The sequence below is a fragment of the Lemur catta genome, chromosome 10 (assembly GCF_020740605.2).
Source record: "Lemur catta isolate mLemCat1 chromosome 10, mLemCat1.pri, whole genome shotgun sequence".
In the NCBI taxonomy this organism is placed as follows: Eukaryota; Metazoa; Chordata; class Mammalia; order Primates; family Lemuridae; genus Lemur; species Lemur catta.
Window position 1 is genome coordinate 59,386,808 of NC_059137.1, and position 17,332 is coordinate 59,404,139.

General features: G+C 36.6%; 1 protein-coding gene across 5 annotated transcripts in view; it reads right to left on the reverse strand.

Moving 5' to 3' along the window:
* UHRF2 (ubiquitin like with PHD and ring finger domains 2) overlaps positions 1-17,332 on the reverse strand; it is a 75,285-nt gene that overhangs the window by 22,312 nt on the left and 35,641 nt on the right. For all 5 annotated transcript variants that reach the window (XR_006737962.1, XR_006737963.1, XM_045563851.1 and 2 more), the window contains 2 exons: positions 5,456-5,565; positions 1,655-1,841 (listed from right to left, as the gene is read on the reverse strand). Coding sequence is in view for 3 of the 5 variants with exons in the window: in XM_045563851.1 (XP_045419807.1) it covers positions 1,655-1,841; positions 5,456-5,565 (297 nt within the window). In the remaining 2 variants the exon portion in view is untranslated. The remainder of the gene's footprint in view (positions 1-1,654; positions 1,842-5,455; positions 5,566-17,332) is intronic.

Sequence of the window (17,332 nt, forward strand, 5' to 3'; positions counted from 1 at the left end):
AAAAGAAACCAACAGAAGACTAAGAAGGAAAAGGCCAGTGAAGTAGGTAGAAAAACAGGGTCATATGATATCATTAAATCTATAAAAACAGAGAGTAAGCAGCTGAGCAGTCCTGTAATTAGAGGAATGAGAAGTAACCACTGGGCTTGGAAACACAAAGTGTCTGTGAGCCTGACATAAGCAGATACAGTGGAGTCGGGCGAAGGAAAGCCAGATTGGAGTGCTGAGGTATGAATGAGAGGACAGGCAATGGAAACAATTAGTGGAGACAGCTCTTGAGAAGCTTGGCCATGAGCAGAGAATTGGGTAGGCAGCTGGTGGAAGATATGGGATCAAGGGAGGGGTGTGGTTTGAAAACTCAAAAGAGATTCTCAGATGCTTATGAGAACAACCTAATAATAGCAACTGAGAAGAGGAATTAACTGAAGGAGTGAAGTTCCTGGAAAGGCAAAAGGATATGGAACTGTGAGAACAGGTAAAAGGGTTTCCATTTTAGAGAAGCCATATGTTACGGTCCATTGAAACAAGAAGGAAAATATGAGACTTCAGAGGAAATGTCAGTATCAATGGCAAAATTCAGGGTGTGATTATTACGTGCAGTAATGGTAGGAGGTAAAAGGAAGAAGATATATCCCCCTTCTTTTCTCCCATCCTTACATCTTGTCAGTAACCATCTTCCTAACAGGCAGGGGAAGGACCATAGAACAATCTATTTTCTTCAGATACCAGTTACCCACTTGTGTGTGACATCAGTATTTCTGACTATGTCATCCCTCTTACTTAAAAACCCTCAATGGCAGCAATATGGCCCATAGCTTAAAAAGAAAAAAAAAAAAAGCCAATTGGTTAATATGGTTAAAAGGGTCATTGTAATTTGGGCATATTTTTCGCAGTCTCTTTTCTAACCACTTCTTTCTGTAGCTATTACAACTATATGAAAAAAGTATGTGACCTTAGAGCCTGTTCTACTTAAGCTTCATAGGATTAAAGACAATAATCCATATAAAGCACTTTGTTAGTGTTTAGCAAAAATTAAGTACTTGATATTTGTTAAAGTACCATTATAGAACAGGAACATCTAACAACTGGGGTATAGAAGGCCATCCATAGAGGCTTACCAGAGGAAGTCATATTTAACTGAAAAGCTGAAGGATGAATATCATCCTGAAGTTAAGCAAAGAGAAAAATGCTTCCAAGAAGAAAATGTGTCAAGTGTGAAAACCCAAAAAAGAATAACATGACTTATTTAAGGAGTCAAAAGATAAGTAATCTGGCTGGAGTGCAGAGTATTTGGCGAGATAAGGAAGTGGTAAGAAGAAAGCTGGAGAAGCAACTAAATAATATGCAGGGTCCCGTAAGGCAACACAAAGCCTCTGAAGCAAAGGAATAACAATCAGATTGGCATTTTTGAATGAACACAGACTCCATATTGGAGAAGGAAATGGAGAGATTAAAAAAAAAATGGGGCTAGAGACCAGTTCAGAAGTTGTTATGGTAATTGAATAGAGATATCAATGCCAAGTATTCATTGGCTATAACATTTTAAGCACTTTAATATGTACTATGTATCTTTAGAAATCTACTTTTGGTGGGATAAATATTTCACATTCAATTCTTTATATAACAAGAACAATAAAAACCACGATAATCATACCAGTATTCCTCTTCTGGCACCTTATCCAAAGGTGGATCCAGGCAGTAAATATGATAAGCCATATTACATTCATCGCACAGAACCTGCATGTTGGGCTCATGTTTCCCACCACATACATGACAGGAGCAAGAACGGCATGTCTTCGTTGGGTCTCCACCACACAGGTCACATTCAGGGTCATTTCTTCCTATTAAGAACAAAATTATAGCTAGTCTTAAGACAATTTTTATATCTATGAATACCATAAAGAAAAACACATGGAAACAGCATACAGCTTTTTTAATGAAAAGAAAGGAACCAAAAGAAATAATCAAATGTGATGTTTTAAGAACAACTACCTGAGCCTCATCCTAGACTCACTGAATCAGAATTTCAGGGATGGGGCCCAGGCATATGCCAGTGAAAAATCCAATGATCAGCAAACATGAGGATAATGCATACTTTTGGCTTAAATTATATTTATATACAGATCCACAGTTCCCCAAATGTGCATCAAGACACCCAAGGGCAGTGTAGTGAATTCACTGGGCCACCATAAGATATCATAAAATGTCAAGGGAAATGCAATTTGTCCAACAAAGTTATTTGGACCCAACTACTTAATAAACAGAACTGTAATGCATTTCTTTTGGTTTATGGGTATCATCAAAAAATTGCGGTGGCTCACGCCTGTAATCCTAGCACTCTGGAAGGCCGAGGTGGGTGGATCACTCAAGGTCAGGAGTTCGAGACCAGCCTGAGAAAGAGCGAGACCCCATCTCTACTAAAAATAGAAAGAAATTAGCTAGACAACTAAAAATATATAGAAAAAATTAGCCAGGCATTGTGGCACATTCCTGTAGTCCCAGCTACTCGGGAGGCTGAGGCAGAAGGATTGCTTGAGCCTAGGAGTTGGAGGTTGCTGTGAGCTAGGCTGACACCACGGCACTCTAGTCCAGGCAACAGAGTGAGACTCTGTCTCAAAAATAAAAATAAATAAATAAATAAATAAAAAATAAAGAGATATAAATTAATACTTTGGACCTTTAACTCCTATTAGACTAGGAAAAATAAATGTTTAGTATTGATAAGGTAATGGAAAAATAGGCACACTGGTGAAAATACAAATTGATAAACATTGAAAATCCATTTGACAATACTCAGGAAACCTTAAGCTTAGATTCCTTTGTGAGAGTATTCTTTCTTCCTACTCTGCTAGTTTCCAGGAGAGTTTTCTCTAAATACGCTTGTATTTTTATCCTGTCCCTTATTACTCCTTGGGGGGTGGTGGTGGTGGTGACATACTTGGTTGGTGGATTTAAGCTACTCATTTAGGTATCTAATCAAAAGGTCCTGTAATTATGAGGGATTTGTTCTCTGCCTACCCCAACAAGTGGAAATAGTGACCTAGGCAAGTCCATATGTTCTGCACATCCAAACCTTTCCTTGAGTTGGCTGTACGAAGGGAGACTGGGCTGTTGGGAGTTAGCAAACCTATTTTGGTTCTCCCACAAGCTATGCTCCCAACTTACTCTTCGTGGCATTTGTAACTCAGTTACTTTTTATCTTACTTGTCAATTGGTTCAGAACTCTGGGAAGAGGCACTCTTTATTGGCCCTAAGTCCACATACCTTCTGTCAAAGTATTCCCTTAAAAATTTTAAATGTACACATGTACACAAGTTTTACAGCTATGTTCGTAAGACCAAACAAAAGTTAAATGTCAATCAAAAGGGGAACAGTTGGATACAATTTATAAAAGATAAGGTAAATTTACAAGAACACAGAAGTATTATGTATATTAAATTCAAAAACAAGATTGTAGAACATATGTTTAAACAAAATTGTATAAATATATAAAGACAAAGAATTACATAGACACAAGAATATGTCTACAGTGACATACACTGTATAGTGCCTGTAAAGTTTATGTTTGAATTTATGTAGTTTTATACTCTGAATTTCTTACAAATATACACAATACATTTGTGAGAAGATTTACCATATCAGAGCTGATCTAGCAATGTAAGGGAAAGGGAATCAGTAATTGACAAGTGACAGTGAGAGGGGGCAGAGATAAGGCTACTGATTTTAGTATTAACTGATCACTGCTTATTCTTGCCAATTAACAGAAGATTACAATTTAAGTTCTTTTCTACTAAGGTAGCTATGACAACATATAAGCAATGGAGACAGAACAGATACAAAATACCAAAGGCATGTTGGATTTTTGGTTCGCAGAATGATCAGACTGGCAGCAGTCTGGCTTTGAAAAGGTTTCTTTATATACAACTTCAAAGGTATAGCTAAATTATGATTAGCATCAGGGAGAAGAAAGGACAACAAATATATACAGATACACTGAGTGGGAGATAGCAGAAATATGAGAAAAACTTAGCCAATCTTGGTTTTCTATTGTCCTTTACTAAGAATGACTATGTCATTTTATATAGGTTTATTCATCATGCCTTAAGGTTCTTAATTCAAATCTAGATATGTTGAGCATTGTGGCCTCAAAAAATGAGAATGGCCTAGAGTGGAGACCTGAAGTCTACTTATTGATCTGTTAAAGGTCTTCTCTTGTTCAAATCTTAAGGTAAGAAGAGGTTAGGCAGGACCCTTTAGTCATAAATATTTCTTTCCCAGAATATATTAGACATTGACACATGGCATATAGTCAATGGATTGCTCCCCACAAAAAATAAAGAGAATATGAGACACTAGAATCTATTTGGAAAGACAGCGATTGAACCATGCATGCATAAGAAGACCTAGAATCTAGTCCTACCAACTGTGTGACATTAAACAAGAAAAACCTATACAATGAAGAGGTAGGGCTGCATTCTAACATTCTAATATTTATATAAACCTCACTTATTACCTCCTAAAAATTCAAGGCTCAATTAGCACTATTATTCTCAGGCTCCACTAGTATAAAAATAAATCTCATTATTAAAAATATTAATCTTGGATGGCCACAAAATTACTGAAATAGATTTTTCCTTTGGACAGAATCTATAACAGAGAAAACAGCAGCAAATCCATCAACAGATGGACAAAGAAAATATGGTGTATACATACAATGGAATATAACTCTGCCACAAAAGAATGAAATCCTATTGTTTACAACAACATGGATGGAACTGGAGGACATTATCTTAAGTGAAATAAGCCAGGCACAAAAACCAAATGTCTCCTGTACTCACTCATGTAGGAGCAAAAAAAAAAAAAAAGTGATCTCCTAGAGGTAGTGAGTAGGATGGTGGTTACCAGAGGCTTGGAAGGGTAGTGGGGTGGGGGAAATAAAGAGAGGTTGGTGAATGGGTACAAAAACATAGTTAGAAGGAGTAAGATCTAGTGTAGCACAATAGCAGGACTAAATACTAAGTTATCCTATATTTCAAAATAGCTAGAAGAGTAGATTTGGAATGTTCTCAATACAAAGAAATGATAAATGTTGGAGGTAATGAATATCCCAATTACACAGATTTGACTGTTACACATTGTATGCCTGTATCAAAGTATCACATGTACTCTGTAAATATCTACAACTATTAAGTATCCATAAAAATTAAAAAAATAAAAAGAAAATAGCAATAAAATGCCAAGATGAGAATATATGTCTTTGAAAATAAAATTTTATCATTTGGGAAAAATCCATCAAACCAAAATGAATCTTAGATCAAAACTTGTCTTGAAAATATTTTATAAATGTGTATAGTCTACAGTTTTATAGTTTCTTCTAAGTTATTCACTGACCAGTAAAAATAAATTTCAATCATGTTCAACACATGTAGTCTAGGCCCCAAAGAAAAATCCATACTTAAAAACTTTCCATCTGCAAATGAAAGAGGATGGGCTCCAGGTTTCTCGATCTTGAAGATTTCATCTACATATATTATCTTGCAGTCATTTAATGTTCCTTCAGAACCCCTGTTTAAAAAAGGAAGAAAGGTTAACTTCTGTCAACAAATCTAAACCATATACAAATAGTAATTAAAATTCAGTTTGGAAACTCACTGGAATTTGCCTATTTACAATTTGAGATTATAGCTATTCCAATCACTCTGAACTACAATTTCCAATAGCAGGAAAAGTCCAATTGTGATTTAATTAACATTCAAAATTAAGCGTAACTTTAGGGTAGTATCAGGAAAAAATTCAGAAACTTTATACTTATATTATCTAGTAAGAAGCAGCTATTTTGCAAATTTAATTTGAATACTAAAAATGGTACTCTGTCAATTAAAATGTAATACTTAAACCTATTTCCAATAAATAGGGTAAATTTCTGGGCAGAAGATGCCTTCTCCTTAAAGTCTTTAAAATACTAAACCGTATTTGTCAGAGACTCAATTTATACCTGTTTGTATATGGTTCTTCAAAATTTTCTGCTATGACTGTAGATTTATATATTTCTCCCTTTAAGCTGTCAGCTTTTGCTTTATATTTTTGAAGCTATGTTATTAGGTGCATACAGATCTAAGAGTCCTGTATCTTCTTATTAAATGTCTACCTCTACCTCTAGTAATGAATTCTACAACAAGTCTGCTTTTATTTATTTATTTTTGGTTAGCATTTGCTTGCAGACTTTTTCCATTCATTCACCCTTTCTTTAAAACTTTTAATGTCAAATATACACAAATACAGAAAAACTGCATACATAAATGCACAGCCTACCCAATTATAAGGTGCACAACCTTTGTAATCACCAACCACGACAGAAGATATAACTATCAACTACCTCAACTTGCCCCCTTCCAGTGACAAGTTCTTCACACCCTCCTGTTATATTTACCTTGATTTTCTTCAGTCTTCTTAGCTGTCTGCCTCCCTAAACATACCGTAGTTTTGCCTGTATTTTAAGTCTAAATTCCCATACCATCTCTTTCTTGAAATCTGTTGAAGAATCCAACCATTTGTCTTATAGAGTTTCTTAGCCTTGATTTTGATATTTGCATTCCCAAAGTGTAAACAGTTTTTCCCTATCATCTGTATTTCTCATAAGTTGGAAATTGATCTAGAGTAGAAGTCAAAAAACCTTGGTCCACTGCCTGTTTTTGTAAATAAAGTTTTATTGGAACTTAGCTACACCAACTCACTTATGTATTTTTGTGGCTGATTTCATGCTACAACTCCAGAGTTGAATAGTTGTGACAAAGACCACCTGGCCCCCAAAGGTAAACTATTTGGCTCTTTACAGAAAAACTGCTAACTCCTGTGCTTAATCAGATTTAGGTTCATCTTTTTGTAGACTATTTCATAGCTCTATTTCCATCAGAAAGCGCCTTGTTATTTAGTTGTCTCCTTCTCTGTCATGACAGCAGCTACTGATGCTCAATGCCTAGATTTATTAATACATTGGGGATTTAAAAATGTTGATATCCCAGTTCTATCATTTCCTTCTCATTTACTTGCCAGAACAATTCTATAAAGGGAAACTTGACCTTACTAACTATTCGGTAATCCAGTGGAATAGCTCACATAACAAAGGGAGATAAAATGCTTATTTAGCAGTTTTTAAAAAATAGCTAACATTCTCTATAGGTGATCAGTTTTTGTATTACTATGAAATTGTAGATTTTTTTTTTTTTTTTTGAGACAGAGTCTCACTCTGCTGCCCAGGCTAGAGTGAGTGCCGTGGTGTCAGCCTAGCTCACAGCAACCTCAAACTCCTGGGCTTAAGCGATCCTACTGCCTCACAGCCTCCCGAGTAGCTGGGACTACAGGCATGCGCCACCATGCCCGGCTAATTTTTTCTATGTATATTTTTAGTTGACCAGATAATTTCTTTCTATTTTTAGTAGAGACGGGGTCTCGCTCTTGCTCAGGCTGGTCTCGAACTCCTGACCTCGAGCGATCCACCCGCCTCGGCCTCCCAGAGTGCTAGGATTACAAGCATGAGCCACCGCGCCCGGCCTCAAGTGATCCTCTTGGTTCAGCCTCCCGAGTAGCTGGGACTACAAGAACATGCCATGTGTTGATTAGCAGTGGCACAGGTATATACATTTATCAATATTCACTGTATTGTATACTACATATTACTGTACAAAAGTAATTTTTAAAAAAGGTATTACAAAGGCTGAGTGTAATGGCTCACGTCTGTAATCCCAGCACTTTGGGAGGCTGAGATGGGAGGATTGCTTGAGGCCAGGATTCAAGACCAGCGTGGGCAACACAGTGAGACCCTATCTCTATAAAAAATAAAATTAGCCAGGTATGGTAGTTCCTGCAGTCCTAGCTAGTTGGGAGGCTAAGCCAGGAGGATGGCTTGAGACTGGGGGTTGGAGGTTGCAGCATGCTGTGATCGTACCACTGTGCTCCAGCGTGGGCAACAGAACAAGACCGCGTCTTAAAAAAAAAAATCCACAAAAAACCCAAAACTGTCACGACAGCTTACTTTCTGAAATCTCGTGGTTCTATTATCCTCCCTATTTTTAACTAGAACCTTTTTGCCTTTGTCTCTATTTTCCCTGTCCCACTCAATATGGATTCTATCCCCACTAGTTTCTTTTTAATGTGGGGCTTTAGTCCTGGAAAGGAGCTTTAGTTGACTAATTTAAAGAGTTCATAAGGCTCTAATCCCTGCAGACCTTACTACAAATTGCTCATACTCATCCAGATTGGGATGCATACCCCTTTCTAGCTTCAGCTGCTATATCAGTTATCTATTGCTATATAATAACTCACCCATGACAGCTTAGAACAAAAATTATCTCAATTTCTGTGGATCAGCCTAGCTCACCTGGGAGCAGCCTAGCTGGGTAGCTCTGGCTTAACATCTTTCATGAGGTTGCAGTCAAGCCTTTGGCTAGGGCTGCAATCTCATCTAAAAGCTTGACTAGGGGAAGATCCAAAGGCTGCCTGAATAGCCTCATGACATTCAGCTGGCTTCTTTAAGAGGACACGATCCAACGGAGTGTCCAAAATGGAAGCTATTTTTTTTATAACCTAATCTCCAAGTGGTATATGTCACACCATATTCTATTGGTCACAAGAAGTCATCCTTGGTTAGGCACGTTGGCTCACACCTGTAATTCTAGCACTCTGGGAGGCTGAGGCAGGAGAACTGCTCAAGCCCAGGAGTTTGAGGTTGCTGTGAGCCAGGCTGATACTATGGCACTCTAGCCCAGGTGACAGAGAACTATATGAGAGTGAGTACCAAGAAGCAGGAATCACTGGAGGTCATCTTGAAATACCAGAGCTGCTATTCTAAAATTAGTATGCTAGGCCAATTCATATTTGGAGTTCCTGGACCTATTACAGATCCTGTAGCTACTTTCTCCTTCCTGTTGCACAGCCATCGATACCATATAGGTCTTGAAGCTTTCTGTTGTTTATCCCACTGGCTATTTTGGAGCTTGTAGGAGCTAGCACATCACCCTGTTTCACTGTAGATGTTGCCAAGGAGTTTCTGGATTACATACTTCAGTTTCTTTGTATGTTTTTATAAGGACATTTGAGGAGATTAACAATCCATGCTATTGTCATCTTCCTAGAATCCCAACCATCCTTCTGTTTTCAACTTCTGTGACTTTAAGGAGTCTTTCTTGTAAGCAGCATACAGGGCTTGTTTTGTTTTAATCTAGTTTGCTCTTTGTCTTTAAATGGAATATTTCACATATAGTTAATACAATGGCTGATATAGCTATTTCTGCCATTCTGTTTTCTACTTTATCTCCCTATTTTTAGTCTTGATTTCCTTCTTTCAGATTAGTCTAATGTTTATTTTTCCTTTTCTTGTTTTAAGAGACAGGGTCTTGCTCTGTCACCCAGGCTGGAGTGCAGTGGCACAATCATAGCTCACAGTAACCTCAAACTCCTGGGCTCAAGGGATCCTCTTGCCTCAGCCTCCCAAGTAGCTGGGACTACAGGCTCATGCTACCAGGCCTGGATAAATTTTAGTTTTTCTTTGTGGAGATGGGGGGTCTCACTATGTTGCACAGTCTGGTCTCAAACTCCTGGCTTCAAGTGATCCTTTCTGCCTCAGCCTCTCAAAGTGCTAGGATTATAGGTATGAGCCACAATGCCTGGCTTGTTTTTCCATTTTCACTGCATAAATTTGTTAAAAATCCTTTAATTTTTTTAGAGGTTAGCCTGGAGACTGGTATGTCAGGTTTGCATAGTCCAATCTACTATAAATTTTAACTTTCACCACTTGCCTCAGAATGCCAATCTCACAATTTCATTTATCAACCCCATCTCTTGCGTTACGGTTGTCATGCATTTTTTCCTACACATTTTAAACTTTATTTTGGGGGGAGGTTGTGAAATGATCCTTATTCAGATATATTTCCTTTGTACTTTTTAACTAGCTGGGTATTCCACTGCACCACTGTTGAGGTCATCTACGATGTCATGAGGGTGGCAGCCATCAACGTTGCAACCCACAGACTGGGCGGTCCCCAGGATCTCTTTAATGGTTCCAGAGAGTTCTCTGGCTAACAATTGGTGCTGTGTCTATCCGGCAATGTTGACAATCTCTTTTTTAAAACAAAGTAGAGACCTGAGACAATCTCATTAAGTGATATTTCTGTTATATTTAATGTTTCTCTGTTTCTTTCTGTCTCTTGGTGATTCCCTGAGGGCTTTGGTGATCAGGGCAGAGGTAGAAGGTACCACTTCAATCTGGGCTTGTCTGAATAGTTTCACTGTAGTCCTCACTGGTTGCCTTGGCAATGTCATCATCAATCTTTTTTGGAGACAGACCCAGGGGGCCGATCTTGGGGACCAGGGCAGACGTGGCACTGACTTTGCTACCTGTGCACCTCAGGTACACGACTTTGATCTGGACGGCTTCAAACTTAGGCAGCATGGTGGAGGTGGCTGGTGTCAGGTGAACCCGGATTCGGACAACCAAAGAAAGCTGTACCTTGGCTTCCTCTGAGCTGAAAACCAAAAGCTAAACTTTATTTTTTTGAATAGCTATTTATACTTACACATATATTTACCCTTCCCCTACTCTTAAGTTCTTACTGTACTTCCATGTTTCTATCTGGTATTTCCTTCCTTCTGCTTAAAGAATTCCCTTCAGTATTCTTTTTGGGGTATGCCTGTTGGTGATGAATTTCTTCAGGTTTTGTTTGATAATATCTTTAATTTGTTTTCATTTTTGAAGGATATTTTCATTAGAAATGTATTTCTAAGTTGAGATTTATTTTTAAATAAGTGTTTTCACATGCTACTCCATTGTCTTATTGCTTACATTGTTTCTGGCTTAAACTTGGTCATCTGTGTTTCTATCTTTAGTTTTCAGCAGTCTTATCTGTGATATGTCACTATGTGTTTTCTTTGTATTTATCCTGCTTAGAGTTTATAGAACTTCTTTGATATGGACTGATCAGTTTTGGAAAATTATGGCTATTATATTTTCAAATATTGTTTTCACTCCACTTTCTACTTTGGGAATTCCAAGTACACGTAATTGGACCTTCCACCAAGTGCTGTGTATCTAACATTCTCTTGTGTTTTCCATGTTTCAGTTTGGATAGTTTTTATTGACTTACCTTCCAGTTTACTAGTCTTATCTTCTGCTATCTTGTTAAATCAATCTAATAAGGTCTTAGGTTTGCACTATAATTTTTAGTTCTAGAGCCTCCACAATTATTTTATTGATTCCAATTCTCAGTTGAAATTCACCATCTTATCTTTCTTCTTGAGCACATTAATCACACTTTAAAGATTCTCTGATAATCAAGATCACTTTTGGGTCCATTTCTGTTACTGGTTTGCCTTCTGTTTTCTGACTAGGTGGCCCTGTCTTATGGCAGAATAGTATTTTTGGCTCCATGGCGTATACAAAACATTAGAAGCTTCAGATGTTATCTTATGTAAAGAAGGTTTAACCTTCTTTCTGCTGGGGAGATACGGTGGCAGTTCAACATTTTAGACAGCAAGTATGTTGAGTCAAAGCTGGTTTATAGCCTTAGTAATATTTAGTCTACCTGTCTGTCTTAGCTATTCAGTTTTCAAACTAAAAGACTGCCATATATTCTGTGGAGCCACTCCATGAGTGATCCCCAAATCCAACGGTTTCCCTTCTAAGACTGCTGAAAATGCCGCTCTACTTTTTACTTACATTTTCAGTCTCCTGCCCAGCAAAACCCCAATTTGGCCCAAGTCCTAAGGTGAAAACAGGCCATATACTTGAGGCATCCCAAGTATCTGCCCAAAGCTCTGCTGATTTCTGTTCCCATCCTGCTGCTAGCTGCTCTCAACTAGGTTTTGCACTGCATCCAGAATTAGCAGATTCCTCAGAGGCAAAACACAACTACAGAAGCCAATTGCATTCTCAGGTTCTTCCTTCTCCAGAGTCATAGTCCCAGTGGTTCTCCTTGATCCTCTGCTGCCTTCAGACATACAACTATTTAATCTGGCTATTCTGGTAGCCAAGTAAGAGCACTGATCTACTGCCAGCTGACCCATGCTACATAGAAACAGAAGCCTTCCATATACTTCTTTAAGTGATTCAATAAATGTCACAAAAACAGTTTCAAAGCTAAAAACCATTCTTTCAAATATTTATCACTTTAGTTAAAGACTTACCACAGACCTTCCTTCTGCACAAAACTGATAAAGCCATAGTAGATCATAACTAAAACATGTAAATACACTGTCTATTTATTTCTTCAAGAAATATTAATATCTTATTTCATTGAATTTAATAAGCTAATAATTGTAAAACATTTTATGTACTACCAAAAAAGAAACCTGCCTGGGACACCAAATGGTAGTCAACAACTAACTATAAGATACATTATGTAATTCCAAGGAAAAAAGCCTGCAATGAGGTGTTTAAGAAGGACCCTCAAATAAAGCCAGGACACCAACCGGTTTTCTCAGTTAAAGATATATGGGAAATAAACCACCTTGCAGATAGAAATTAAAAGTTAAATGGCACGCCCAGGTGACTGGTAGAAGCAAACCCAAATCTTTAGAAGATCTTTAGTCAGCAGCCCAATAGCAACTTTACAATCCATTTTTATTTCAGACATGTTAAAATATGAAAAACTATTCTCTTAGAATCTATGCAATACTGTATTTACTGAAAACCCATTGTAACTAGTGCTTTGAATAGGGCCTGGCACACAACAACAAAAAGTAAAGGCATTAACATTCCAGTGATATGACAGGCAGCATAATGGACCCCAAACATGTCAATGACCTAATCCCAGGAACCATGAATGTTACCTTACCTGGCAAAAAGGACTTTGCAGATGATTAAGGACCTTGAAATGGGAGGATTATCCAGGTGGGCCCAAATAATGATAGCAAACCTTAAAAGTGGAAGAGGCTGAGAGAATCTGAGGGAGACGTAACTACAAAAAAATTGCCAGAGAGATGCAACATTGCTGCCTATGAAGGTGGAGGAAGCAGGCAACAGGCTAAGGAATGTGGAAGGACTCTAAAAACTGGAAAAGGTAAGAAAATGGATTCTCCCATAGAGTCTCTGAAAATGAACACATCCCTGCTGACATTTTGATTTTAGCCCAGTGAAACCCAAACCTATGTAAGACTTCTAACCTCCAGAACTGTAAAACAATGTTTTACTGTTTAAGCCACTAAGTTTGTGGTAATTTGTTGTAGCAGCAATAGAAAACTAATACAAGTGGGGTAAGAGAGACAATGTCAAGTGATAATACATTCTACAAAGAAAAAAAAATGTCAAGAGTAAGGGACAATTCAAGTAATCTATGCCTGGTATGTATATGTGTGATTTTACACAGGGTGATCAAGAAAGGCCACTCTGAAGTGACAGTTGAGCAGAGAACTGAAACAAGAGACAGAGCAAGCTAAATGAGTATCTGTATGGGGCAGACAAGGTAGAGGTAAACAGCAAGTACAAAGGCCCTGAGGCAGGAGCATGTTCATATAATTAAGCAACACAGGAGGCCAGAATAGTTGAAGCACAGTGAGCTTTGAGGTATAACTTGATATGGATGTTAAATATATCCTGTAAGAATGGCATATTCAGTGATAAGAATATCGCTATAGAGATTTCATAATAAACAAGTATGAAAAAATTTAGTAAATAAATGAAACCCCATAAAAATGACACTGAACATAAAGCAAGTATATCTATAGTTTTAGTAATGTCAAATTTTCTTGCTATTGGATTCAAATTCTACTTTACTTATAAATGCCTAAACTAGTATAACTTAACATGGTATTAAATATGATACATATTACAGTAATAAGTGAACTTTTAAAAATGTAACAACTCAAATAGAATCTGATAACTAGAATTTGACAGTTCAAGCATATTCACTTTTTGGTACTCACAAATTAAAAATAGAAACAAGCATGAACTTTAACTTCAAGTTCCCTTATCAAATCTCCAAGGCAGATTAAAAATCATGTCCTCTATTTGCTTCTTCCTTTGTACCTTCAACACAATAGAGAGGATCAAAACTGAAGGTTAGTTCTTTGCAAAAGTCTAACAAAACTGATAAATCTCTGGTGAGACTGATCAAAAAGTCACAAACTTAAATTCAGGAATAAAAAAGGAATATCATGACAGATATTGTACATATTAAAAAGATGTGGCTACTAAACAAATTTATGACAATTCTAAAATATAGATGAAAGTAAATTCCTAGAAAATTCTAGTTCAAAAAGAAACAGAAAACATGAATAGTTCTATGATCATCATAGAAATTGAATCAATCATTAAAAAAACCTTCCCATAAAGAAAACTCAGCCAGGACTTTACTAAGGAGCTCTACACCAAACATTCAAGAAGAAAATACAAAACTCTACCATAAGATAGAAAAAGAATGTTCCAAATTATTTTATGAAACTAGCATAAATCCACGAAGAACAGCTAGATAGGAAGATTAATGTACAACTTTTCATTAACACAGATGTAAAAATCCTACACAAAATACTACCAAATCAAATCCAGGAAAACATTCATAAAATATCTATAAGAAACATAGTTATTAATAAAATTTTGGAAGTTTTCTGAGCTCAGGAGGATAAAAGGATGCCTGCTATCACCACTTCTTTTTAACAATGTATTGAATGGCCTAGCTGGTAAATAAGAAGAGGAAGAAATCAAAAGTAAAAGAAAAGACAAAACAAAAATGTCCCAATTCACAGATGATTATAATTATAAACATTTCAAAAACAATCTACATGTAAATTAAAGTTAGTAAATCTAGTAAAGCTACTACTGGATCCAAAATCAAAGGAAACTTGAATTCCTATACACTAGTAAGAAAAAAGATCACTGGAAAATTCAAATGAAAGTACACAGAGCTAAGAACATACAACCTACTTGAAGAACAAGGCAGGATGACATGCTCTGTCATATTATGAAAGTGTGGCACTGTTATAAAGATACACAAAAACCAGACCCATGGTACAGAGTAGAGGAATCAGAAGTTTGCATCAAATATAAGGATTCTTGATATGAAAGAGGTGATACTGAAGATCAGTGGTGGGGGAAATGGGCTTTCCGATAAACAGTGCTAGGAAAAATGATTATTCATATGTATCAAGTTAAATTAGACCCTTACCTCACACTATACACAAAAATCTACTCCAAGTTGATTAAAGATCTAAAGGCAAAATCGCAAAGCTTTTGTTAGGTACTGAGAGTATCTTTATGATCTCTGAGTAGGGAAGTTTCATAAAGCAAGACATAGAAAGCACAAGGAAAAAAACTTCCTTGAACTTTGATGACTTCAACTACATTAAAATTAGAAAACTGCTATTCAAACATCATAAGGAGAAAAAACAAGCCATAGAGTTAGATTTTTGCCACATATGACTGAAATGATTTAGTCTCCACAAGTGGAACTCAAAAACTAATCAGATGAATTATTCAATTAACAACCACCAAAAATGCACCAAAGTTAAGAAACACGTCCTCACAAAAAATACCCAACTTGTCAATAAACACTCAAAAAGGTTCTCAACTCCATTACTAGTCAGGGAAATACAAATCAAAGCCACCATTAGATACTATTTTATTATATACTCACCTGATTAATAGAAACTAAAGTCTGACAAAACCAAGTGTGGATGAGAACGCAGAGCAACAGGAACTTAACACTGTTTCAGAATTGTAATTTAGTACAACCACTTAAATATCTGGTCTTTACTAAAGGTGAAGATGCACAGGGGTTGGTTCTATGACCCAGTAATTCTCCTAGACACAATATGATCTAGAGAAACTAATGTCCATACGTGCCAGGACACAGTACAAGCATGTCATGGCAGCACTGTAACAGCTCCAAACTGTCTATCAACAGCATAATGCTTTTATACTTTAACACCAATTATTTACCCATTCTTTCCAGTGAGAAAAGATTTCTAACTATGAAAAAAAATTCCCATCCTCAAGCCACCAGCTTTTTTTGGCTCTTGTGTCCCTAATGCTTCTAAGTAAAAAAAAAAAATGAAGAACACAATACTTCACAGGACATTGTGTTTTATTGTTGGGCTAGCCATCATATAATCGTTCTATCAAACCAATATTTGCCTGTCTATAATTTCCACTCAATCTTAGTTCTAACTCCTGAGTACCAGCATGCTCCACTCTAACTATACCTCAGAATCACTTGGGGAAATTTTTTTTCTTCTAAATAGCAGGCTTTTTTGCTCAATGCTATGAGTACTGTTATGCTATTGGGTATACATGCTTTTTATACATCCTACACTCAAGTACATTAACTATAAGGCTCCTTACACAGCCAGTTTATTTAGGTGCTTTCTCCTTTTCTTCGTGATTTGTTTCTATATCAGAATTTCAAAATGTTTAGATGTTTGAGCCACACCCTTAGTCTAGCAATAGAATCACACTTTCTAGAAAGTTCTGAAATCTATTTTCTAAAGTATGTTTTCAGCACCTCGCAACATTCATTTTCTTTATCTCAGGAGTCAGTAAACTTTCTCCACGAAGGGACAAATAGAAAGTAGTTTTGGGTTTGCAGGATGGATAGTCTTAGTTGCCAACTTTCAACAATGCTATCAAACACAAAAACAACCACAGATAATACATAAGTCAACAAGCATTGCTGAGTTCCAATAAAACTTTATTTACAAACACAAGGCAGCTGCTAGTGGGCTGTAGTTTACCTACCCTTGCTTTGTATTTTTAACCATAAGCAGATGCTTGCTCCCAGATTCGTCACCTTGTGTCACTAATCCAGTTAACCAGAATTTGACAAGAATATTAGCTTGGCTGATTCCCTTATGTGAAAGAAAACTGCCAGGGTCATTCTAAAATCTTCAATGCTCAACACAACAAATCTAAGAATTCTTTTTAAAGAAATGCAGGAAAATGTATATACAAGGATATTTATTTAAACATATTTATAATAAAGGACTGGAAATAGTTTAATAGAGATTTTCTTTTTAAAAAGGAAATTAGTGACTATTCAGCAAAAAAACTATTCAGATGAAGCAGACATAGAAAGATGGTGACAATATTTTCCTAAGTGACTGTAAAATAATGCCTAGTACTTTAAAATTTGGGGAAAACATCTGAAAATATTTCGTAAAGAATTAATGGTAGAAATATGAGTGATCTGGTATTTCAGGTGATTTTCTACATTTTGAATTCTCTTCACTACACCTGAATTCTGTAAGCTGAAGAAAAATTACTATGAAGGAATGATTTCAGCTAGTCTTAGTCCAGCAAACAGCTGGTTAAGTAGCCATCCACTGCTACTACATCAACACAGATCCTTAT